Source organism: Boleophthalmus pectinirostris, unplaced genomic scaffold (assembly GCF_026225935.1).
Source record: "Boleophthalmus pectinirostris isolate CB_2022bp ecotype Guang Dong unplaced genomic scaffold, ASM2622593v1 HiC_scaffold_12, whole genome shotgun sequence".
Lineage (NCBI taxonomy): Eukaryota > Metazoa > Chordata > Actinopteri > Gobiiformes > Gobiidae > Boleophthalmus > Boleophthalmus pectinirostris.
Genome location: NW_026571018.1, coordinates 23,073,952 through 23,099,976, shown reverse-complemented (window position 1 = coordinate 23,099,976; position 26,025 = coordinate 23,073,952). Strand labels below are relative to the sequence as shown.

Below are 26,025 nucleotides of genomic sequence, written 5' to 3'. Positions count from 1 at the left end.
CTGGCTTATGAGCTGCATTAGGAATTTTCACGTTTTTAATATTATCTTTTAATTGTTTATGTGGGTTTACGCACTGATTTAAAACAGCATTGTGACTTGTAAATTGAATTAATGAGTTCATTATTTTCTAAACAAAGCATAAAGTAATTTCTCTCTAATGACAACTGCACTGTGCCTGCCTTTAAAAAAAATATATAAATAAATAAATAATAAGAGAAATAAGAAATGTAATGATACGTGGAGTCTTTGGTGTTCACTTTTTGGATTTAGTTTTGTTTTACAGCTATTAAAAAAAAAAAAAAAAAAAAAAAAAAAACTTAAGTAAATATTTAAGCGTTGTATCCCAGGTCAAAAAAGTGAATTATTGTGCAAAACATGTTTTTAAATTGGTTTAATAAAGCTTGTGGACACTACAGCTGTGCGTAAGTGGTGCGTAAAAGTGTATGTGCGTAAAAAGAAAATGAAACGTCTTTGAGTGTAAAAAATTATAATATTTGACCACATTTTTTAACTAAGTCAACCAAAACAGACGTATTTAGATTAAAATAAATAACTATAAATTTACTAAAAATCGTTTCATATTTAGTCAGAAATACGTGGGTAAACGGTTTAAGACGTGTGGTTTTAGTCTCAGATGAAGCAAATGTCCATTCTCTTCCCACTTCTCACATGAACCTCATTTGTGTGTTCCAGAGCGCGCGTGCCGGGGCGCTGGTGTGACGTACGTAGAGAGAGGACGCGGAAGTGTGAAAGGCTCTAAAGAGGCTCTAAAGAGGCTCTAAAGTTGACAGCCGCGCGCGTTTGCCCCGGACCATTCACTCATTAATAAAGGCATCTCCAAAAAATTAAAAAAAATTAAAAAGAAAAAAAAAGAAAACGAGCAGATCCGGCGTCAATCCTTCAAAGACGCGCGGGTTTTTTCTGCTCCTCACTCTCCAAAAAAAAAAAAAAAAAAAAAAGACAAAACGTGGGGCAGGCCTCAAACCGAACCACGTGAACCACGTATTTATTATTTACGTAAGGTGAGGGGGGAGGAAGAGGAAAAGGAGGAGGAGGAAGGGGGCTTGTTATCCGGGGAATTGCCTCAAAATGACTGCCGGAGTTCAGAGGAGGCGGTCAGAGGGGGCTCGTTTATTTTGTCCCTTTAATCCAGCCCGTACTTACGCAAAATGATCACGCATCTGCCACGCCACGCACGCACGTCACGCAGAGGACACCCCCCACACACACACGCACACACACCGCCAACCTTCACGGCTCTAAGCTCCAAAACGCGGGGCCTATCCTCCTCACCAACCTCATCTCCTCATCCTCACGGGTCTTTTTTTTTTTTTTTTTTTTTTTCATTTAGCGACCATTTTTCTTTCGTACCTTTTATGGCATTATTGACTTGACTTTGTCTTCTCTCTCCTCTTTCTCTCTCTCTTCTCTCTTCTCCTCTGTGGGTGTCGCATCTGCTCGCGCTTCCACCCGCGTGTGACCGAGCAGCATTGGGGTCATTGAGCTCCATGACAACTGGGCGGTTCGTATTTACGCACAGACGCGGGGCAATCAGCAGCGCCGGAAATAGGACGCGATCACGTGACGTTGGGAGATTCAAGAGAGCAGAGAACAGCTTTTTGTTGTTGTTGTTGTTGTTGTTGTTTTTTTTTAGACATTTACAATAACAGAACAGCGAGGAATTAGTGTGAAAACGCGTGGAGTTAGATCGTAATGACATACCGAGTCCGTACGACAAAAACGGATAAAGTTTAAGAAATTTCCGTCAACACAAACTGGATTTATTGTTTAATTTTATCTTCAAAAAGTTGGACAAAACCTTATAACTGCTTTTAATGATCTGTTTCGTCGTGTCGACGTAACAATAACCGGAATTTTGTGATATCGTATCGTCAAAAGTGGCACAATAATATCGTGGGGCTGTTACAATATATCGTACAAGTCTTTTCGCTTAAATTATCATCATGAACTACGTAGACCATGATCCTTTGCTCCGTTTTAGTGTAAAACTTATGAAAAAGTAACTGTTATGAAGCACTTTTAGATCTTAATCAAGTTTTGTCGAGGAATTTTAGTCGGTCAGAGCAACATACTCACAAAATATTGCAATAAATATCGTACTGTGATTTGTTTATCATGAAAATTTAGTGATTTTGATATCGTCACGTCACGGTTTAATACAAATATAATGATATCCAAATTGCTCGGAATGATATTATCGTGATATGCATCTCACGGTACGATATTTATTGCGATATTTTAGCGATATGACACTTTTCTGCTTTTAAAATACCTCGACATGATTTCGGTGCGAGCTATTACCATCATAATTTCTAGAATTCATGTAAAAAACATATTTCTTCACGTCGTCCGCGCTGAAATGCATCATGGGATATGTAGTTTCCAATGTTTATAAGGTGTTTCAACTATAAAACAATGCATTTAAGCAAAAAAAAACAACAACTTGCGATTCGATATATTGCGACTGCTCACGATGTTATTGCGAGACTTCTGACGATACGAAATCACGATATTTCGGTTAGTGTTGCATCCGTAAGTGTTTAATAATAATGTTTGGCCTTTACGCTTTTGCTATTTTGACATAGTTTGACAGAAACAGGGAAATAGAGTGAGTGGAAAGAGAAAAAACTGAATATATACGGAGAGAGAGGGCATACCCCGGGCCCAAACTCTAGTGTTAAATACATGTTAACACTGAAAGTTGTTGTTGTTTGCATGCGGAAGTACTGGGAGATGCCTCGATAGCGTGTCAGTGCGGATAATCTGCGCCCGATTTAGAATAAGCCACGGAGAAAGAAAGAGGCGCACGGGAGAAGGCTAATCCACGAATAGAAATCAAAATATAAGCTTAAAAATATCTGCACTCCCTCCAGGCAAAGATACTATTAAATTAAATGCAAAAAAAAAAAAAAAAAAAAAAAAAAAAAACGGGTTTAACCTCAGCAACTGTAATCCTCCAATCGCAATACATTTCATTCTCACATTTCCATTCGGGTGAAGCCTGGAGTTGTAAATTGGAATTTGTAGCCAGGCTCAATGCAGCATCCGGGGTAAACAAAAACAGACTTACGTTACGTTTAAAAGGCCGATATACGCGCGCGCGGGCCTGTGCGTAAAGACGCCACGAACCCAAACTCAACTTTACCGTGCGTCACGCGTGTTTTTACTGCCAGTTTAAGAATGTACGCGTAGATTATGGATGATTTAAACATTTTATCAAACTGTTCGATTTAAAATAAACACTGTCAGCGTTTAATCACAGGCCAATAAAACACACTGTTATCTTATCTTATCTTGGAACGCATTTCCATCAGCTCCATGACTCCATGACGCACGTAAACCCCAAACATACAAGAGTCTTACTGTTAAAAGTAGCGCGAAATAACCTCATTTGAGTAAAAGTTTTTTTAAAAAGTGACTAAAATTTGAGATTTCTTACGATATGATTCAACAAATCTTCACTGAAACACAAAATCTTGAATACGCAACTCAAAACTCGCGTCATTTCGTACAATTTAAGCCGTTTTTCTGTTTTGTTTCGACATAAAATAATGTTAGTTTTCTTCTCAAGCTTGTAGCAGAGCCTGCGTTTGAAATTTTTAAGATGATTCAACACAGTTTTGCTATTCTCACACTTGGACATGTCGTTTTCTTTGTCCTTAAATACGTTCCTTGGTTTTTACGCACATTCCTTCGCCAATCTCCAAAAAGCAGCACCTCGGACAGCGCACCAGCGAGGCCTCGGAGTGCAGTTTTTTTTTTTTTTTTTTTTTTTTTTTCCTTTTGCGCGTGTGTTCCTGGAAAAAAACCCGCAGCCCCTGAGATTTGCGCTTTATGAAGTGCACACGAATGAACTGCGACAACGGCGAGATAATTAATCTGAGGATAATGAATTAGGCTGTGAAGATGCACGCGCAATCATCCATTCTAGCCATGACACGTTTTATTTGTCTGTATCTCGCTGCGGGCTCGAGGCTCAGGCGCGACAATACCGGGAGAGAGAGAGAGAGAGAGAGAGAGAGAGGAGAGAGGAGAGAGGGGGAAGAAGAGAAGAGAGGAGAGGAGAAGAGAGGAGAGAGGAGAGGGGGAGAGGTGGTTTGGAGAAATACAAGGAGCACGCGATAAGACGTACGGTACGGGGAGGAGGCGTGTGCGTAAAATGTGACGTTCAGATGGAAAAGTGAAGGGTCGAAATAAAATACTCTGGCAGAGAAAGAAACACGAGCGCTGTGGAGTTGTTATTCCCCCCAGATCCGCGCGCTCTCCACAAGAATTATAGCCGGCGGTTTCAGGCATTCATAATTAACACGAGAGCGCGCATTGATCACTCCCAACTACAATGTCGTTTATTTCGGAAACAAATTCGCCCTCTTACGCGCTCTCTCCTTTCCCCAGTATTATAAAACAGAATTGCGATACTAAAAGATGTGTTATTTTATTTGCGGGGGAAAACAAACTGGTTAATATTTGCGCGTTTAAATCTGCAGTGATTTTTACATTTTTTACGCACAAAAACACACGCAAATGAACGCGTTTTGTCACATAGTTTATGACGGAACGCGAAAATTGCTCAAATTTAAATCATAAAAATTAAATTATGATGATTTGTAAGCTATTTTTTTACGCTTTTTATATAAGACATGTCGATTCATATCATCTCCAAAATGTTATAAAAACAGACTAGTGCAAAGTAAGATGGGTTTTGTATTTGGTAGTGGAAGCCAAAATATGAAACCAAACACACAAACATATTAAGGACTCATAATGTCAGTATTTTTACAGTGTTGGTAATAGGGTAGAGCTCCAATTTACGCATTTACGCACGGGATATGCACGTTCTGACATTGAATTTGGGGAGGAGGGTTCTGCAAACAGAGTCAGACCAACCAATGTCACTCCCACAATCATTTATTTTACTGCCAGTGAAGCTAAAACTTAGACTAACTAGTAACAAAAAATTTAGTATTACCAGTTGTTGGTGGAGAATCAAATAGGGATGGTTTATGCGTCAGTCCCCAGATACGTGGAGACGCTCATAGCGGCGGACGAGTCAATGGCACAGTTTCACGGCGATGACCTAAAGCACTACATCCTTACGCTGATGTCAGTGGCTGCGCGACTATACAAGCACCCCAGTATTCTCAACTCAATCAGCATCGTAGTCGTAAAGATAATTGTGATAACTGAAGCTGACAAAGGACCCAAGGTGTCCGGGAACGCAGCAATGACTCTCAGAAACTTTTGCACTTGGCAGAAAAAGATGAACAAGAACACAGATAAGCACGCAGAATACTGGGACACGGCAATTCTATTTACAAGAGAGGTAACATCATATTCACATTTACTTAAAGCTGCACCATGCAACTTTTCTGGTGTTGGTTATATGCTTGTCTCATGGAGATGCATTGTCTGGAATGATACACAATATGGTAATAAATTCATCTTTCGACACCACCAGGCCAAGATACAAGTCAGATGTGTGGAGAGGTGACCGTGCTTAAATTATAAATGTATTTATTTATTTATTTATTTTTTAAATGTATTCAATTTCAGGCAAGTTATGGAAAATGTAAGCCAAAGCAGTGGAGACCCCTAAAGTTATCCGTATGTAGCACGTTTGACCTAATTTTCACGAGTCTGCATTTTTGTGAACGTTTAAAGCATGATCTACTGGCACAAGCCCATTGTTTTAATTGTACTCCTGAGAGCTCTGACACCGTAGGTCAGAAGTAATTGGGGAGGAGAGAGCAAAATCCCTGATTGCTTTCATTGCTCACGAGAGGGCAGTTTTTCATTGAATGGAAAAGCTGCACTCCCAAATATTTGACACTGGGTCAACAGTGAAGTCAATGATCCATAATGAACTGTTTGGCTTTAGGGAGTTTGACCAGCAAGCTTGTGTGAAAAGGGAAATTAAATGACAGTAGTTTAAAAACAGATGATTTACCTGTAACATTAAGAAGTGTTGCAAGTGCCTGAAGGGATGCATTGCTGACTTTCATCACTGCTCCAGCTGCATGTTCTCCACTGCATGGGCCTCTTAAACACATCCAAAAGGGACAGATGGATACATGGATGGGGGGGGTGCTCCAGAGCACACTGACACAATTATATTTCCTGTCTAGGTCATGGCATCTGACAGAAAACAATATGCTCCATAAATATGCAAGCTGGGAGCCATCCAGGTCAATGTAAAATTTTCTATATAGGGAAAGTTTATCCAGTCCAATTTATATTTCAACTCAGAACCACACCTACACACAACAATGCCATCTGACTCCCTCAGTGACTTCAGTTTTTGATTTAAAAGATGACAGAATCCATTGAAGGCCAGCGACTACTGTATAGGCTACATATATTTTCAACACGGTATTGTAATAGCACTTATAAAACCAAGATTTTAGTTAGAATAGAAGTAAATCCCTATTTGTTATAACAATGTACTGTTTTGAAAAAGGTCAGTGATAATACATATTGATTTCAATTAATATTTGCTTTCAGGCTTTGTGTCCAATACCATAGTTGCCACTGCCAGAAAATCAGATTTCCTTTTATGGATTATCACAACAAATATAAAGAAGGAAAAATCTGAGCATAAAGTTTTCATTTGTAATCTGCATGCAAAGAATTCTGAGTATTTGATTCATAAACAAGGTTAGATTTCTTTACAGTGCAATCAGAGCTAAATTATAACAATCCTACGCAAACCATAATCAGAGCCTTAATCTTTGTACATAATATTAATCTGTGTTTTGTTTAAGTACACCATTTAATGGAGTTGCTTATATGATAGTTGACAGATGTGAGAAGTAGGTCGTAGCTTGAAACAAACTCTTTGACACTGCTGCTTTGTTCCTCTTGTTCTTCTTGCACGTTTTTATTTCCTCCTCTTAAATGACCCAATCTTTGGATGTCATCTCCTGCACACACAGAGGCATCTGGAAGCCATTTGGAATTGCAGCATTTGTGGTTTATGCTAGGAATGGTTTGTCATCATGGCTCTTCACTTGGCTCAGCGTTTTATGGGTACATTCATTGAACTGAAGTGCTGTACAGTTGCATTAAGTTAAGCTGGCTTTGTCTTTGCCTGGAGCTGCATTTCTCAGAGCACAAATTGGTTGTATGTAATGTATATGCTTGTGCTGTTTAGAGAGCGGAGATGGGTGTTTCTGTGCAGCGGTTATGAATGCTCGTGGCCTGTGATTAGTAGGCTTGGTCAGAAACTCTAAATATGCACTAAAACTGAGGTTGTACTACTGTGGTCAGGAAATGGGTCATCTGGAAAGCGTGCGACCGAGTTTAAATGTTATGACGAGAGACATTACATTATTAGCTCATGTAGGAGAAGCTCTAAACAAAGTAACCACTTAATTAAGGAGGTTTGTTAAGGCTATGGTGAACTTTATTGTCCTCTACATTTGACCCATGCTTCAGGGCTGGGGCAACCCATCAGAAGTAGTGCAATGCCCAGAGACTCATTTCCAGAGCTTGAGCTTGGCTTGATCAGGACTACTTAAGCCACAAGATTTTCCCTATTGTGCATGTTTTGTATTTGAAATCTGATGGGAGAGCAGACAGGTTTTAATAAGGAAAAATAAAAATAAATGTGCTTTTGTGACTTAAACATCTTCATATATCTCTCATATAATTTTCATTGCAGGACCTGTGTGGAGCCTCCACCTGTGACACTCTGGGCATGGCAGATGTTGGCACCATGTGTGACCCAAAGAGGAGCTGCTCTGTGATCGAAGACGACGGCCTGCCCTCTGCCTTCACCACGGCTCATGAACTCGGTGAGATCTGCCAAAACCACACATCACTTAAATGACAGCACATAATAAAATAACTGCTTACTCAAGTACAAAAGGACTAACTTGGGCTTCCTCTCAACAGGGCATGTGTTCAACATGCCACACGACAATGTAAAAGCCTGTGACGATGTCTTTGGGAGACTGCAGGATAACCACATGATGTCTCCTACACTGATCCAGATCAACCGCACCAGCCCCTGGTCTTCCTGCAGTGCTGCTATCATCACAGAGTTTTTGGATGGGGGACATGGTGAGTTTGAATGGTTAAGTTTCATATACAGATCCAAACACAGGAATGGATGGAAAAAAAACAAAATAATAACATGGCCTTTGTGATATAGTGCTCAGGGCTATGACTATTTAGCAACACTATAGAGAGATTCTGCTTTTTCTAACTTCATATGGAGTCATCTTAGAAAAAAATTGCCAAGGGAACAAATTTGTAAACCATTGACTCTTGTTGTATTTCCAAAATGCCTTTTTGGAAGAAGGTTGGTGCTGCTGTGTGCACTAATAACTGCAATACACACAAAAATGGCTATGCATGTTATGCATCACAGTTACTACATAATTTCCTTGTGATATCTTTTACTATTTGTGGTTTCAACCATTTAAGCAATTGTCCGAGTTCACGTTCTAATGATTTCGACAGTTATTCTTGTCTTCAACCCAACACTCATAATCAAAGTGTGGGCATAATCAAGTTACTAAAATGGGCCAGTGCAACATCTGCCATCACCAGAAATGCATTGGAATTGGTTTGGACTCTTTGCCAAGCTGGGCAGACCACAAAGCCCTGGAGAGGCACTCAACTCTTATTTTAAAACTAGCCGACATCTGCACTAAATTAGAGGTCTTGTTTAAAAGAGTCACCGCTGAGGTTTGGAATCAGAGGTGTATCCGCGTACCGCTTCACATGCAGAAGAACTCCAAATAGACAAACGACATGTCTCTGTCTACTTTAGTACAAGCCCACGAACAAAATGCAACCCAAGAAATACATAAAGAAAACTTGCCTGGGAGTGATTTTTGCTAACAGTGTTGTAACTTGGCCCCTACTGGCTGGCTGTCATAAATCTAGTCTTCAAAAAGCAGTGGTGCTCCTAGAACAACATGTTGCCTCACGTTACGATGCAGCGCCATGCCCCAAGTCATTTGTAATCTCCTCATTTCTGTGTAAACACAATAGCAGCTATTGTTTTAAATGATGGCTCTTTGGAGAGTGGGAAGGAAGGAATGAGATTGAGCTTGTTCAATGTTGAGTGAACTGTGAACTGACATTAGCAAATTATCAAATCACTTCCCTACACAGAAGAGGTAGGAAGTTTGTGCATGTAGTTTTAAAGTACTTGTACATTCTGAAACTACTGTAGCTGGTGCTATTCCAAATACTACTACTGTTAATTCTACCACCATCAGTTACTATTCTACCACTGCTGCTGCTACCAAAATTACTAACACTGTTTTCTCTATTGCTGCTACTGTAAATGCCCAATGCTATTACTCATCATCACGATTGTTGCAAAAATATCTTTAGTAAGAAATCTCACTTATGCCATGTCGTGAAGGGAATGATATATTACAGATAACAGATAAGATGGTTATCTCATGGTACAAGTGAGTACGAAGCACACCACCATGATCAGTCTTTCCCATAAACTCCCACAAAAGCACAGACATTTGATTAAAGAGGGATGGAAATATGGATGAATTTACTAAATGCTTCGTGTAGCAATACTTTATCTTTTTTTGTGTTTTCAGGGGACTGTTTACTGGACCCACCGCAGAAGCCCCTGGTCCTCCCTGATGTGCTGCCCGGAGTGACCTACAGTTTAGACCGTCAATGTGAGCTTGCATTTGGGGAGGGATCCAAGCCATGCACCTTTATGCAGCCTCCATGTGGTCGCTTGTGGTGCACAGGGAAGTCCAATGGTCATCCTGTGTGTATGACCAGGCATTTTCCCTGGGCTGATGGCACGCCTTGTGGTGAGGGACAGATCTGCGACCGCGGAATATGCACCAATAAGATGGCTGTGCAAACTGTGAAGGTAATACCATGTTCTGAATCACATTACACTTTGAGATCAAACAAAACTGAAGCACTTGTGTGTGTAAAGTGTAAAGTGTTAAGTATCTAAAATTGGTTTGATCTCTCAGTTAAGATTCTCTAGCTCTTATAATTTACTGCATAAATCTATGCAGTAAATTCTCAGTGAATCCTATTGCAAAACACAGATCTTTATAGAATATGACATGATATGAAAGATATTATAGAATTTGCATTGCTGTACTAAGTCCTTGCTATCTGGATTAAGTCATCATAAGTTACTCCCTACAATGGAAAATTTGTCAGACAATGCCACAATGTGTTGTGTCTGTGGGTCCCATACCGATGGAGTAAGCTTTGACATCCATCCAGAATCCTGCCTCTCTTTAGTTTCTCAGGCTACTTCAATTATTCTACTAAATTGATTTTTGCTCATATATCTTTTGTTCATCTTGTAATTTCCAGGTGGATGGTCGTTGGGGTAAGTGGGGTGCTTTTGGCCCCTGCTCTCGCTCATGTGGAGGGGGTGTCCAACTCTCCAAAAGGGAGTGTAGTAACCCATTTCCATCAAACGGGGGGAAATACTGCCAAGGCGTCCGTGTCAAATACCGTTCCTGCAGCTTCAACCACTGCCCCGACAATGGTACAACACATCCAATGACACGTTCTGGCCTCAAGCATTCAAACTTCTAACCTTTTCATCTGTCTGTTTTGAGCAGGGAAGACCTTCAGAGAGGAGCAGTGTGAGAACAGTGGACGCAGTTTCAACAACAATCGCATTGCTACCTCCGCTGTTTGGGTGCCTAAGTTTTCTGGTGTTTCTGCTAACGACAGGTGCAAACTCATCTGTAGGGCTAACGGCACCGGGTACTTCTATGTCCTTGCTCCAAAGGTAAGACTTTGTTTACAAAATGTACACAACTAGTTTTTAGAAAAGAATAGCATTACAGCATTACAGTTTTACCTTGTAGAAATGGTCACTGGATCAAACTAATAGTAAGGACCGCCACAACAAACTGTTTTATGTAAAAAGCCTGAAAGTGTGTGTGTACAGTTTCAAACTTAAAGGTGCACTGTGTAACTAGTCTAGTGTAGGGTCTGTCATCTGCTTGTCTCCATGGAGATGTGCCTAGAATGCTCCACAATATGGCCATAAACTAAAGAATCTCCATGGAGACTTACGAGGCTAGATTTGTGGAGCGGTAACCCCACTCATAAGAATTAATGTTTTTTAAGATATTTTTGAGCAATAAATAACATCGGTAGTTGAATAAATGCAAGACAGATCAGTTTAATGCCATACTGTGAACAATTTAAACCAAAGCATTCATATCTCCATGGAGACAAACAGATTGCGGACACTCTCCAGAAAAGTTACACTGTGCACCTTTAAGACCTTTCAATAGTGAATAGTTTCTTGTTTACTTGTTTACTTTGTGTTGATGAAAAAAACAGCCCTCTAATTGGATTATCAGTAACCAGTCACAGACTGAGACCAGTGGTTGATCCCTTTATCAAGTGTAGGTTTCAGGAAAAGTTGTCTTCTGCAGTAAATATATGGGCCAGCTGACTGTATTGTGTCTGCATATAAACACTAAGGGATGAGATAGGAGTTAGCCTAACCCAGATCGAGGAGTGTGATGTGAGTGTAAGCAGCACATTCAGAGTTCACACGTCACTCTAACATGCGGAGGAGGAGATAAAAATACTCCCAAGACGCTTAAATCACCTTGCAGCTGTACAATCCAACCTCAGCCAAGACGTTACAGTAAACCCTATGAATTTTAAAGGGCAGTTTGGGGCCATTATTAATCCATCGTAAAAAAAAAAATCAGGTTTACAAACTGGTTCCTTACATTTGTGCATGTGCTTATTGCAGGTGGTAGATGGCACCCCATGCTCCCCCGATGCAACAGGAGTATGTGTCCAAGGAAAGTGCATCAAGGCTGGTTGTGATGGAAGAATTGGTTCGGCTAAAAAGTTTGATAAGTGTGGCGTATGTGGAGGTGACAACAAAGGCTGCAAGAAAGTGTCAGGACTCTTCACAAGGCCAATGTGAGTACAGATATAGTGAAATAATATCAGACCACTTTAATCATCGAGTTCTGAACTGATTTTGTGTAATATTGACAATTATACAGACATGGATACAACTTCGTGGTCATGCTTCCAGTGGGCGCTGCCAACATCGACATCAGACAGCGAGGTTACAAGGGAATGGCAAGTGATGACAACTATCTGGCTGTAAAGAGCAGTAATGGACAGTATGTGCTGAATGGGAACTACGTTGTGTCCTCTGGGGAGCGAGACATCATTGTAAAGAACAGTCTGATGCGCTACAGTGGCACCTCTGGCGCCTCTGAGACTCTGCAGGCGGTCAAACCTATAGGAGAATCTTTAACTGTAGAGGTGCTGTGTGCCGGCCGGATGACCCCGCCCCGAATCCGCTACTCCTTCTATCTGCCCCGACAGACCAAAGAGGACAAGGCCTCAAAGAAGGACACACGTATAAACTCCCACAATAGTGTCCTAGCAGAGGATGATAAGGACAGCCTGAAAAATGTATATACGAAGGAGGAGCCTGGTCTGGAGAAGTGGCTCTCCACAAACTGGGACAAGTGCTCGGTAACCTGTGGTAATGGGCTGCAGAGGAGGTTGGTTCAGTGTCTGCGACCGGATGGTAAGCCTGGTTTTGATTGTGATCCTGCACAGAGACCCCCAGCCACCAGGATGTGTGGAGAGCCCTGTCCCGAGTGGAGGGTGGGGAACTGGTCCCCATGCTCCAGGACCTGTGGCAAAGGATTCAAGAGGCGCCCCCTGGACTGCAGAGCTCCCACGGGACACCTGCTGCCCCGAGAACACTGCACGGACCTGCGTAAACCACAGGAGCTGGACTTCTGTAACCTCAGCCCATGTTAGGGACTCTTGGTCAGGAGCAGATTTTATACTTTCAAAAACTGATGGATAATAAATGTTGAGATTTAAGTCTCTGCAGAGATGACTATATTACATTTAAGGGTCTAATTTAAAGAAACAACACAACACATTTTAAATGTTATTTATCCCATGTCAGCAGGTTCTGAATCTCCATAAAGCCCCACCTGCCTTAGACTCAGCGTTTATGTTTGGGGCTTCTGCAATACAAAGATGAACAAACAAACAAGAGCGTTTGTGTTTATAAGCACCCTGCTGCATGTTGCTCGCCACCTGTCTCTTGTTATTTTTCAGGGAGTTTTTAGATTCTTGAAATAAGAAATAAAATGCATCACTCCAGAGTTCTTGCTGCTCAACACGTAGCCAAGTTCTTTGCCACAGCTGCTACCCTGCTGCTGTATTGATTATCTAAACCAAATATTATCTTAAAGCCAATTTGCTTGCAGCTGTTTAGGACACAAATGTGAACACATTCTTCACAGCCATATGTTAGAAAAGATTAGCCATATTCAATTATTTTCTAGTGAAAAATGGAAGTGTTTCTGTGTTCGGAACAAAGCTACTATTTGTCTTAATGAGACTGATAAAGCTTTGTAGAATCTTAGCTGAACTGTTCCAGGAATTTACAAGTTGCTCATTATTTTTCAGGGTTTGTTTGATTAATAGCAATAAACAACATTTATTGTGTGTGTATTGGAAAGATTTGTAAAGTCTGCTATGGGGATTTATAAATGCTTATCCCTAAGTAAAGTTTTTCTTTCCTCCTAGAGAAGCAACATATGTGTGATTTGAACAGAGCTGGACAGTCCAACATTCACTAGTAAAATTTGATGGGCTTACTAACAGATTCTTATGTTCTTGGTGTTCCATTGTTGCCCTGTGTCCACAGTGTACATCAGGTCGTAGAGCCTGTTAAATCATGCTCTTCTGGCACGGTTTACACACATCATTTATTATCAATGAAAGGCTACACGTTAGGGAAGAAAAGCTGGCAGTGCCTTTGTTATACTGTTATGATTGTGTCTCTCCTCATCCAGAGCACAGCTGTCCTTTAGTCCAGTACTATCTCCACTTTCCTCAGCAGGACTCATGCAGCATTGTCTTTATGTTTTCTCAGTTAATTATACCTTGGCTTTTGCACTTTGTACAGCAAAAGTAATGACATACACAGATTGTGCTGTATACTATGTATACATTTATCCATTTCTGTGCAAAAATATTGTAAATATTTCTCTTTTTTCTACTCAGACAGTTCGAAATGTCTTTGACTTTTGTATATTTATTCCAAAATAAACCATTAAGAACCACTGAAACTCTTTTACTTTTTTGATGCGACTTTGAGTGAATGATTTACAGCTAACAATGATTAAGTGATGAGGTTTTAACTGTGGCCATCACACCTTGTAACAGTTGCCCCTAACCTAAAAACTTCACTTTACTGTGGATGAGTTCACAGTCTCTCACATATTTTCCAGTGAGTCGATGGCGTAATGTGGACCTGGGATTCTGGTCTTGAGCAGCTGGGAGTGCGTGTCTGTCCTCTGGAAAATCTGAATGTGTGACTGTGCATGTGCAGCAATGACTGGTACGTGTCTGAAGAAAGAGGTCAGAGGGAGCACGGGGCAGGGGGTCCTCTTTTTCATACATTTCAACTGTTTTAAATACAAACGTTTAATCCACTGACCTACATTAAGGCAGTCTGGGATGAAGCCAGGCTAAACATCATACTAGACTCAGTGAAGAAAATTGAGAGCTCACTCATCACTGTTACTTCATGTTGACTTTGGCCCTACAGGGGATTGGCAGTAATTTGTTTTCCAATAAAATCCAAATTCTTTTGCTAGTTTTACACTTCCCCTGTAAACAAAGGCCCATAATTATCGGAGCAATAATTAGTGATGTACGTAAGTGGGATTATGATGCGGAATCTAAGTATGTGGGGTGTGTGAGCAATGTTCTAAGCCTTAATGCATTTTACAACACGTGTTTTTGAGTTACTTAGTGTAGAGCAAAGTATTTTTCTTGGGTTTTCTTTGAGTAGTTGTAACCTTTGTTGCAAAAGTAGAAAGTGTAGTAATAGCAACATATATGTGCAATTGCAGCTTTCTTTAGCCTCCAGTCAGTATTAGCTTAGTTTGTGCAGAATAAATCTATAATATGCCCCTTTAGTCCTTGTAAAGAGAAAAGATAAAAATGATCTGTAGTTAAAAGGTTTCTGGGCCCCTCTTTTCACACTATGTCTGGTTTATAACGTCTTCATAAAGAAAAAATTTAGGACAGTTTAGATAAGATAGACACAAAACTGTCTTATGCAGGACTTGTTGTTGAGATAAGGTTTGGTCCTGTAGTGGTGGTTGTTTGGGAGCTGGTCTGAAAGAGTGTGGGGTCACTGAGGACAAGCTTTTGGCCCAAGTTTACTATTTACAAGAAAGCCCTTTTTGGGAGAGTAATGAGTTCTGTCTGAAACTCTGCATTTTAACTCTCTGCTTGGATATTCAGTGATTAATACTTTCCCAATGCGCAGACAACACTGTGCATCTCTAAGTATGCCGGGGTGTCTGCTTCCTCTTTAAGATGACATTTTGAGGTCTTTTCACCATTCAATAGATAGGCTATTTTGTTTCAGATTGTTAATTGCTATGTAAACTGTCCTAATTTCTCACCATTCAGAAACCCATGGATAATCTTTACCTTATTAGTTTCTATTATTTATTTTGAGTCCACCATGGTTTGGGCTTAGACTTCCCAGACCAGGATTAGAATAGGAATCCAATGACCAGTTAGATTTATATGTTGGCATCTGGGGCTAAACAAGCACCATGTTCATGTTCAGTTATGGTTCCATACATTAGAAAATATGCATCCATTAGTGTTGCTCTCATTTAAGAGACTTATGTTTAAACAGAATAAACTTGAATTTGATTTTGACTTAAAAAATGTTTTGGACTCAACATGAACACTATGAATTAAGGTTGCAGTTTTATTTATTTATTTTTATTAATATTTCTTAAAAATAAATATGGTATTTATAGTTAACTGGTCCAAATCACGCATCAAGAACCAAAGCAGAAGGGGGAGATGAAGTGGAACCATGTGTGTAGTATGAGAGGGGATATAGCTTACCCCAAAGAGTGGTTGTTTTAATGATCTGAAAAGTATTCTTCACACTATAATTTGGATCAGAGAACCATCCGGAGCATTGGAAAATATGGCAGTAATCATGAGTAGTGATCACAGAGCTGAACAATGACAGAGCAGGACATGTGGCTGTTTGGACGTATACAGGGCTGTTTTGGGTGGTCCTCTGGGTCTGCCGAAGGGGACATGCATGCTTATTCTGGTTGAAGTTTGTGAATTATGGGTCCAAAAATCAAATCCAGCCACAAGACAGTTTAAACCATTGTCCTCTGTATGAATGCTTCATGTAAGCCAAACCATTTAGCAAAACATGGCAAGCTACATTGACCTCCAAAGGGAAAAGCATTAAATTTTGTCAGATTTGTGTCGGACTGCAAAATAACTAATAATAATCCAACACTAATTCACCATATCCATTTGTATCAAGGTAGCTAGTTATGCTAAAATGCTTATTAAATATGTAGTTTGTAGTTTTCTATGGGAACAAGGAAGGTATTGGAAACAACATTTTGTCTATGCTGAAGAACAGATTCCTGGCCTAAACTTCTGATCTGCTTAGTCTCAGAACATCATATTGAGCCTTTAGCAATGGACCAATTATCAGAGTCTGTTTCATTCTGTTTGAACCAGTTTCCACTGAAGTCCAGCCGGTCTCTCTAAGACTGACTCAGTGTCTCGTAGAGATGAAGTCATATGATGATGCCATAGTGCTATAAAACTGAACATACCCTCTCTGTCACTAAGGCTGGGTGAAACTACAGTCGATATGTTCTTCAAAGAATTGTCCATTCAATTACTGAGTCTCTAATCCTTAAATGAAGAGCTGAGAGAGGTAATTACACAATGAGATTTATGCACAAGAGCAATCAAGGCCAGGAGTGGGCTAATACAAACCTGCTGTCAGGAAAATACCCTCTGGAAAATAGATCAGAAGTGATGTGGCTGGAAAGACCCTGAGATGGGGAACATCCATGAAGCGCTTGTTCCACAGACCATGAGGCATGCAAAAAAATCAAATACAGATTATTCATCCTTCAAATGTACTATGTTTGAATGACTTTATAATCCTACAACAAAGATTTTGACTGGACACTGCTATGTCTGTTTCAAATTCCAGTACTTTTTAGCCAATAATGATTTTTCAGTATGGATATATGGAAAAGCAGATTTTTGTTAAACTGCTAATCTACTGTCATCTCATCAAAAGAATGTACTAAACGCAAATGAGTGAGATTATGTAGTTCACTTTATAATCAGAATTAATAATTGAATTAAATTACATCTTGTACAACCAAGATCGTTAAGGGGCCACTTTAAGGGTACAAGGAGTTCCTTAAAGAATGGCCAATCATCCAACTACAGACTAGCCATAATCATCTACACTGCCAACATCCTGACAGTTCATAGTCTTACTTCCAGGTATTGTAAAATTACAGCTCAACTTGGCCTGAGTTTTTCATACATGTCATTTATTTGCCCTTTTATTATATTTGCTTTGTTTTTCTAGAACGTTTACATGCACATAAAGTAAATCTTTGATCAAACACTACTGAGTAATTTTGATGAATGAATTGTGTAATCACGTCTTGTTGTTGTGCATAATTAATCTCAACCTGTCAGGTTCCAATTGTGAAGCCATGAGAGGCAATGACTCAAACTTCCATTGTGAACCGACCAACCCCTCTGCCATGTCACCGTGCCAACAGCCCGGTGAGCCAAACAACTCCCCCAGGGGTAAAGGAAGCTGAGGTGAGGAGAGGCGTACTATAACAGGGTAATAAAAACAAAGCGAACATGCAGATGTTGAATATTTTCATATTTTGGATGTACTGTATTTTTCTGAGAAGAGCAAAGACAAAACATGCATACATACAGCATACATATAAAGTATAATGAGTACTGAGTACATGTATGCCTAATGTAAAGTATATTAGACTCCCATCTGTGTTGCTTCAGGCTTCAGGTTGGAGGGAGTGGTAATCAACTCTGACAAAGGTGGATTACTTTTTCTGGCTGCACCAGAAGGAAGACTTTAAAAATGAAGTACTTCTTAATCCTTATATCATTTGTACTTTATCAGTCTTATGGAGTCCTGAACTGAATAGGCATGTGGGTTTAAGGTTAGGCAAAATTGACATTGTTTGGTTATTGTAATGATTAATGTCTGCACATAATTTCATGATGACTGGTAACTGAGTCTAGGGGTAAAAAGTTGTTTTTAAAAATCTATGCCTGCAATTGTAACTCACCTTTCTATTCATGAGTTTCAAGCAAATGTTTCCTTCATGATGTGAATGATTCTGTGAGGACTTTTCTCCGTTCAAAAATATAATATCTTGATTTGAATTGCTTTATTGAAGTCCACCAAATTCTTCAAATCAGGAAGGAATCCTTAAAGGTATACTATGTAACATTTCTAGAGGAGGGTCCACCACCAGCTTGTCTCCATGGAAATGTTATTGCTTTGTCTAGAATGTTCCACAGACTTCTTCCACACACTATCTGTCACAAGGGAGACAAGCACTACACTGCATTACAATTCGGATATGAAGAGAGTCACCCCTATTCACAGAAGGAATTATTGCACTTTTGAGCAACAGAAACACCTGTAATGAATAAATGCTAGCTGTTAGATATGGTTAAAGTCATGTCATGGAACATTCTAGGCAAAGCAATAACATCTCCATGGAAACAAGTAGGTTGCACACCCTCTATCAGAAAAGATGTGCAGAGCTAGCCTGATTCATCAGCCAGTTTCACTTTCACAAACTGTCTGACCTTGCAGCATTACAATTTGTTCGCTCGACGGTAGGCACGTAATTTTTATTTAACCAATCGCTGCTATTTGGTCGTGACATATGTAATGCGCCGCTAACAAGGCTAACTGGTATATTAAGCTTTTCCCAAATCCTGTAGGAAGAAGGGCAATAATGTCTTTCCCCTTGATAAAATTCAACAAACATTCACTTTGTTCCAGCTTTAAATCCTCAATCTTGGGAATTGTTGACAACACAGAATGTGTCTCTTCGCTGATTGGCTGGTGCCCGGACCCCCACTTCCGGGGTTTTTGCGAATGGTCTAGTCTAGTGTATTCCGATTCCTGACCTAGTCGTTGGAGAGAAATGAAATTGAGCAGAGGCACTATTTGGCGCCAGCCTGGCTAGCGCAGTGCACCTTTAAGAGTTAAATCTATTAAAATCTACAAATGCACATAACAGCTCTATATTACCTGCTCTGCTGCTCTACTTCACATACAGTTTGGGAAGCAGTACTGGTACATATGAATTAATAAACTTTTGTGCATGTAACTGTAGTTTTAGAAATGGGGCTAGCATAAATTCAACCTGGGAGACCAAACTTTACTCACATCGATGTATCTCATTGCTTCTCCAGAGTTTACCTGCTCCTCAGCCTTCATCACCTTCCAAATACTCCTCACCGCCGTTCACCACACCTCCTCCTCGTTCAATCAGCCAATTCAGTTTTTGCCACAGCTCCTCCCCAGCAACCCCTCAGCTTCTTCTTTAGTCTCCTCAGCCTCACCTCTACCACCTCCAGAGTCCATGCCCCAAGGAGAAGACATCTCCTAAACGCCATCTAATCTGCCACGCCCTTCATTGCAATATATTTTATGAGGTCTGAGTGCCAAAGCGAACTCATTCAATAAAGCTACTAATACTTCCTCTTTTCTGAGTCTCTCCAGGTTGAAATGTTCACTTCTCTTTCCACCCCTCCCTGGTTGAGTCCATCCTTATGATGTCACTGTCACAGCAGCTGAAGGCCTGGGCATTCTGTGTTCAGTCCACTGTTTCTGAAAATTATGTTGAAGCCCAAAAACAACTGTTGGTGTTTTACTGAAATAGCTCTTAATGAGACTAAATGGAAAGTGCACATAACTTTTGAGTGTAAATGCCACTCACAATTACTGTAACATTATTTTCACAAAGGTTTCTCAAATACAGCCCATGTCAACCCAATGGACAGGACATAGTTTAAATCATTATGGAATGAGCACAATAAATGTTTTCAGATGGGCTAGTCGGTACACACAAAGATTTTGATTGACAGCAGCATCTGGAATCTGCATATATCATTATTTTTTCAAAATTCTAAAATATCACAGATGTTAATTTTGTTTTCTTTCTCAAGGTCCAAAATGCAAGAAAATAAAATGCATATATTTATTCTCCTTTACCATTAACACAGATACAACTTCCCAATTTTTCCAAAGTCTTGAGCTCTGTAAATCTTTTATAGAGGTCAATGGATTTATGGACTATTTCTTGAGTCAGAATCTAAATTTGTCCCAATTCTGTCAATAGCTGGAGTTGGTGGAAGCCAGTCTCCCAGTGATTTGAGACATTAGTGGTTACAAAAGCTTAGTTAAAGGGAAAAAAGAAAAAACGTGCATGAAACATAGAACTGGTCTACATTGTGGCAGGTTTTACGGTCAGCCCCAATTATCACTCCAGGCTAAATCCACGTTTCCATGGTAACATAGGCGGAAAAAGACCAGTGTGGATTTTATGAGACAAATAAAATGGAGTGGCGTGATTCACAACTCAACCATGGGCAAACAAACATAGTGTAAAATAGTGCACCTTCATATTATAATGTATAACAAATGAGCCTACAAACAGTCAACAGGCTCTTAGAGAAACTGTCTCAATCTCTTAATTATAAAACTATTTGATAAGTGGCTGTTTAAAATGACATTTTGCAAGATATATCTGTTGCAGTATCCAGTCCCAAATCAAATGGAGAGGGATGTTTTGGAAAGAGAAACTCACTGCTCACCAAGAGGCTGTTCATTTGTTGTGGTGCGTTCCTGTGGTTGATGTTTTGTGATGCCCTCGGGTCTTTGGAAGAAAACTCATTCGCACACATCAGCAAACTTTATAAGTGAGTCATTTGGAAAACTACCTGACCCAGATCTGTGGACATTGATCTAATCCATCAGAAACTCTTTCAAGACATGTTTGGCACGTGATATACTTTTCACACTACAGTCCAGCGCAGGAAACATATGGTCTATAACAGAGAGCCAAGGAAAAAAATACCCACAATCCTGCAGCTTATTCAGATGTTGTTTTCTGTTTGGGAAAAGTCTGTGTGCATGGTCTCATCAGGGTGATAAGCTTTCTGTAAGCTTACTTCAGATCATAACTATTGAGATATCTTTATGTCGCTTTGCATTATCTGCAATAGTGGGGATTTGCCTGTGTAGTTTGAAGTTGATCTGAAGTGAAGCCTCTGCGCTCACAATAAAAATGTTTTTCAGTGTATTTCTGAGTAAAAAAAAACCTCATGGTTAATGAATAAATGCAAAATACATATACTATTCTACAATACTAAGCAAGAACCTTTGAGATAAGCAGGAGACAACCAGAAAATAGTGAACCTTTCAATAGGGTCACATAAGTCAATTCTGTGGACCAAACCCTGATGAACAGAGAGTCTTCAGGGATACAGATCTTCATGAATCACTGAGATCTGGATTTTTGATGTGGCCCATATTATGTTTGCTATTTTGTTGTTCACTGGCAATCCCACTGTGCCTATAGACATATTATGGCTTGGCATTTTGAAGAACAAAGAGTGAAAAAATCCATAGTGTTTTGAGTCAGTTACAATGTCTTTCTTTAAAAGGTCTGAGATGATGGATGTCCATGTATTCAGGCCAAAACTGGGAGAGCACTCCCCACAGCCGGGGTCGTGACATGCTGGCTGGGAAAACTGTGTCGGGAATGAATCAGAATTCCAATAAACAACATTCCTGCTACAAGGTGTGGCTTGCCAAAAAGTCCAGTGAGCATGTCAACCCAAGAAAGGGGTTATTTAAATACAACATTAGCATTGTACAAAGGCTCTGATGGCTGGTTCAAGAATGGCGAAATTTAAGAGGGCCCTAAATATTTTTGTGATTCTGTTTATTGAATATTTTACATCAGTGATTCATCTGAATGTCTTGAATATTATTAAATATTAGAAAATTGTATCATTACTGGTTTGAATGTATTAATTTTAATTTCCAGAGAAAACATTGTGTTGCATTTTCTCTCCAAACAAAATAAGCCTCCTATACAATAAAGAGATGTGTTCAGACCACCTACATAGCTCACATTCCACTCTCATCGCTAATGCCACCAAGTATCAAGTCACTGTATTAATATTATGTTTTGAGCACTGTCAGCATTGGCGTAGTTATCAAATTAAAATCTAATATATTATATATAATATAACATGATGTATTTTAATATCATAATGTGAACTTGTTTTATCCATGTATAACAGAAGAATGAAGGAATTGCTGTTAATTGTTTCTAAAAATTTATCACTGTTCAATAGCATCTTAATTTAACATGTATTTTTTGTATAAAAAGTGGCTTACCAGGTGAGAAGGATATTGGGGCCGCTATTGTTTGCGCCAGTAAAATGTATTTCTTTTATTTTTGTCATTGGTGTGATATTAGGAAAGTGACAGATCCAACCTGTAATGTTATAGTGTTGTAAGACTCCTCTCAGGCTCTTGCTTAATTGTGTGGGAAGAGGTCTCTATTGTCTTGACCTTGCCTCATGTTCCCATTTCAGCCCCATAATAGAAGATGGGATAAGTAACCAATATTCTTAACGTACCTTCCATTGCCTTCCTCCATGGACTGTGGTGGACTGTAATATAAGAAGCATATGCTTGCTGCCCACAGATCTGGCCTGGCTGCAGCACTGTGTAGGAGGAGCTCAGCCTCTGGACCACTGCCAGACCCCTCCATCCCACAGACTGGAGCTGATGTGCAGCGGATGTGGACACGGCCTTCATCTGGGACGTCCCACTCACTCCACACACATCTCTTCTTTTCCTCAGAGCAGGGAGAGGGCAGGAAGAGAGGGCAGGAGGCGGGGTCAGGAAGAGGGGGTAGGTTAGGCTCTGGGTTCTCGGCTCAGAGTTCATGGGCCATATACATATATATATACATATATACAGCACAACACAGAGCAGTAAAATCAGGTCTGAGTATGAGACGACTGGGACTCCAGTCACATTTCCCTTTTCTTTGATGTTTTATGATGACTGTTCTCTTTTACTTCAACAGTTAAATTTAATAATACAGTTTATTTGACAGATATGAGAGTTTAATACCAAACTATTTCTGACCAGAACAAATCAATATACAACCATGACAAGTACATAAAACAGAACTCTGCATGATGTAACCAAAGTTTTATAAACTGTACTATCAACGGATAGGGCAGGAACTTACTGTATCAGACAATGGCAATTGCAATGACACTGACAATGAAAAGACAAGAAATATGTACAGGGAAAACAATGTCACTGTCAAAATGTTGCTATGTTCCCTACAACCATTACTTTGGAGTACAGTACTTTTCAAGTTAAATGAAAAAATATATAACTTAAAAGTAATGTGCGATATAGTTTCAATAATGGCAGTGCTTTTTAGAAACAAACACCACAATGGTTTCAAATGGCATTAAATGTGTTTTTTTCTAGTTACAAACCAACCTGGTTTGTGGAGGATTTCCTTCCATAGAAGTGGGTCAACCCAGAGCGGTGACTCACAGGCCTCAGTGGGACCTCAGATGAAGTATCCAGACCACAATAGAAACAAACCTGGGAACAGCTCCTACTGCTTTGTTTTGGTCTTGTCTCCATGGCAGCATGTAATTATAATTGTGGAGGAAATCCTGTCTTTACTGTTTTCCTTTTCTGCTGATGATTGCTGTGAAAGGTTTCGCAAAAAAGTTTAAACCATTTTAAACAGGTGTGAGACCCATTTGATGCCAAACCTTAACAGTGTGACTCTTCTCATTATTTAATTTGTCAACACATTGTATTTACAGGGCTGACATGCTCACAGCAAATCTTGTTCACTCTTGCAATTACTGAGATTAATGCAAACCATTATTGTGCAATAATACATAAAATAATAAGGTTATGGCCTAATTACTTAATACAATATTATAGCCAAGCTTTAGATTTTGACCTTTCTGCACTGTTCATCCATTGTGTAATGTGATTGTGGAGTCCAAGAATAGTTATTGCTGAAGAATCACTAATTGGGACCCAGAATAAAGAATTGTGGCACATCCATCTGATTCAATGTTATGCAATGTACTTGTAAGAAACTAGGTAGTAACAAGTTTGAGGTCAAATATCACACAATTTCAAACTTGATTTTGGTACTAAGGAATAGACTTGATACTCACTTCAGATACTACAATCATAATAATAATGTATTTCATGTTACCATGTGGCTTTATCTCTTTATGCAGTAGAAACAATGTTGTCAAAATGTTGCTATGACTGAAGCTATCTCAGTCATTCAGGTAGCTTCCATGGGTCTGTGGGTTTAAACTATAGTCTGGTCTTGTGCTATTTCTATTACAGCTCTCTTGTGAATGTGACTTTTTTAGTATCAATACTTGCTAAAAATTAGTATCTAGTTTCGATATTCCTTTTAGTATTGATTAGTATCCAATTTTCAATACTTTTCACAAAGAGAGAGAGAGAGACATTTACAATATCTACATTGCATCACCTTAGTGTCAAAGGTCTCAGTGCAGCATTACAAAAAGACTGGTCAGGAAGGGTCAGCAAATCTGTGTCTGAGCAGTTTGCAAAGAGGAAGAGCCAAAAGTGCTCCTCAACTGTGTCTTGTACCATCATAGTCCAGGGGGAATTATGTGAACACAACAGGAAAGATCTCACCCTTGTTCTACTCTGGTGTTTCTGTTGGTGATGAAGTCAAAGTGTTTCCTCTGGAAAATTTTGAAGTATTTCCTCTGCAAGGTCTTTGGCCACATTTGTTGCCATATATGGTGTAAAAAGCCTGTAGCATCTCAAATGTCTACCTCCTTAGTAAGAATATTTAATGGTGTTAGTGCCTTTCCATTCTTAACTCATTGTAATATAGACATGAAGCAGCAGTGGCTCTATGCTGAGTTTCATCTATGTGATCAATATTTCAAAAACACAAAAATTTCACAGTTTTCTCATAGGCCCCTCTCCATACACTGACCTCCACTATCTGCATCATATATAACACTATAGTGTAAAATCACACCTACTCCATATTTCTGAGAAAAGTGCATGTGACCTGTTTAAGTCATTAGAAAATTGGTCTAACTTCCACAAAGGTGAGTCATATAGAATGGAAATGCTTGGACAAAGGGCCAATAGGATGAGTGAACTTACTCTATTTTATAGAATAGCAAGTGAATTCAGTGTTTTGATCTGGTGCTCGAATGACAACCACTTTCCCTGTTGTTTTTTACTCTTACTCACCAGTGTAAAACAGGCTAAATAGAGATGCTCTAGTACATGGCTGCTCAGGACCTTTAATCATCGGGGAGGTTAAGAAGCCTTATAATTATAGTAATCACTGAAGAAGACTTTGGTCTGGGGAAGTTTTACCTTTGACATTTTAACTCCAGGTGTGGACAAACCAATGGCTTCAGTGACAGCTAATTCAAACTGTTGTAAGATATTGATGTCTTCCTGTTGTGCAATGTGATGTTTTGATGTTAAGTGTTGATCTTCATAGTTCCCTGACATGTTGACACAGGAGACAACTCACAAGTTTTAGTATTTAAAAGAGACATTATGTAAAATTTACTTTTATGAGCTTTTTAAAACTGTTAACAGTGTTCTCCCATCCTATCTTTTTAATAACTGTACTCTGATTGAATCATGTATTTAGGCAAGACACCGGAAAGCTATGGCTACAATATTAAGATTCAAGATTTAATGTTATTGTCATAGAAACACAACAAAATTACCTTTAAAGCATCAAACTCTGCATAGTTTTGAGGTAAAGTGCAATACAAATTTGAAAGACCCTATAAACAACCCCATAAGTAACCCCTGTGTAAACATTAGCATAATAACTACCTTACCAAGTATGCACTGAATGAATAATGCATGAAATTATAAAGTGATACTGAGCATCTGGAATGCAGGGCCATACACAGAAATGTACACAAAAATGTTGCCTGGACATTTTTTTTTGTAAAAACATAAATGACAATCTGCCGCATGCTGTGGGGAAATATTAT

The 26,025-nt window shown here is 39.5% G+C and overlaps 1 protein-coding gene across 1 annotated transcript; it reads left to right on the top strand.

The window, feature by feature from the left end:
- The first annotated feature begins 5,017 nt into the window (after positions 1-5,017).
- LOC129407395 (A disintegrin and metalloproteinase with thrombospondin motifs 15-like) lies at positions 5,018-14,113 on the top strand. Its single transcript, XM_055148240.1, has 8 exons — positions 5,018-5,344; positions 7,682-7,814; positions 7,915-8,082; positions 9,594-9,880; positions 10,345-10,522; positions 10,596-10,771; positions 11,759-11,934; positions 12,021-14,113. The coding sequence occupies exons 1-8, from the start codon at positions 5,018-5,020 to the stop codon at positions 12,796-12,798; spliced, it is 2,223 nt and encodes a 740-aa protein (XP_055004215.1). The 3' UTR covers positions 12,799-14,113.
- Positions 14,114-26,025: the final 11,912 nt, after the last annotated feature.

What these genes read in the sequence shown, in the direction of transcription:
- LOC129407395 (XM_055148240.1), top strand. Translation starts at nt 5,018, where the DNA reads ATGGTTTATGCGTCAGTCCCCAGATACGTGGAGACGCTCATAGCGGCG. An exon ending in CACCACGGCTCATGAACTCG is followed by an intron (nt 7,815 to 7,914) that starts GTGAGATCTGCC and finishes TCCTCTCAACAG; the next exon opens with GGCATGTGTTCAACATGCCA. An exon ending in GTTTTTGGATGGGGGACATG is followed by an intron (nt 8,083 to 9,593) that starts GTGAGTTTGAAT and finishes TTGTGTTTTCAG; the next exon opens with GGGACTGTTTACTGGACCCA.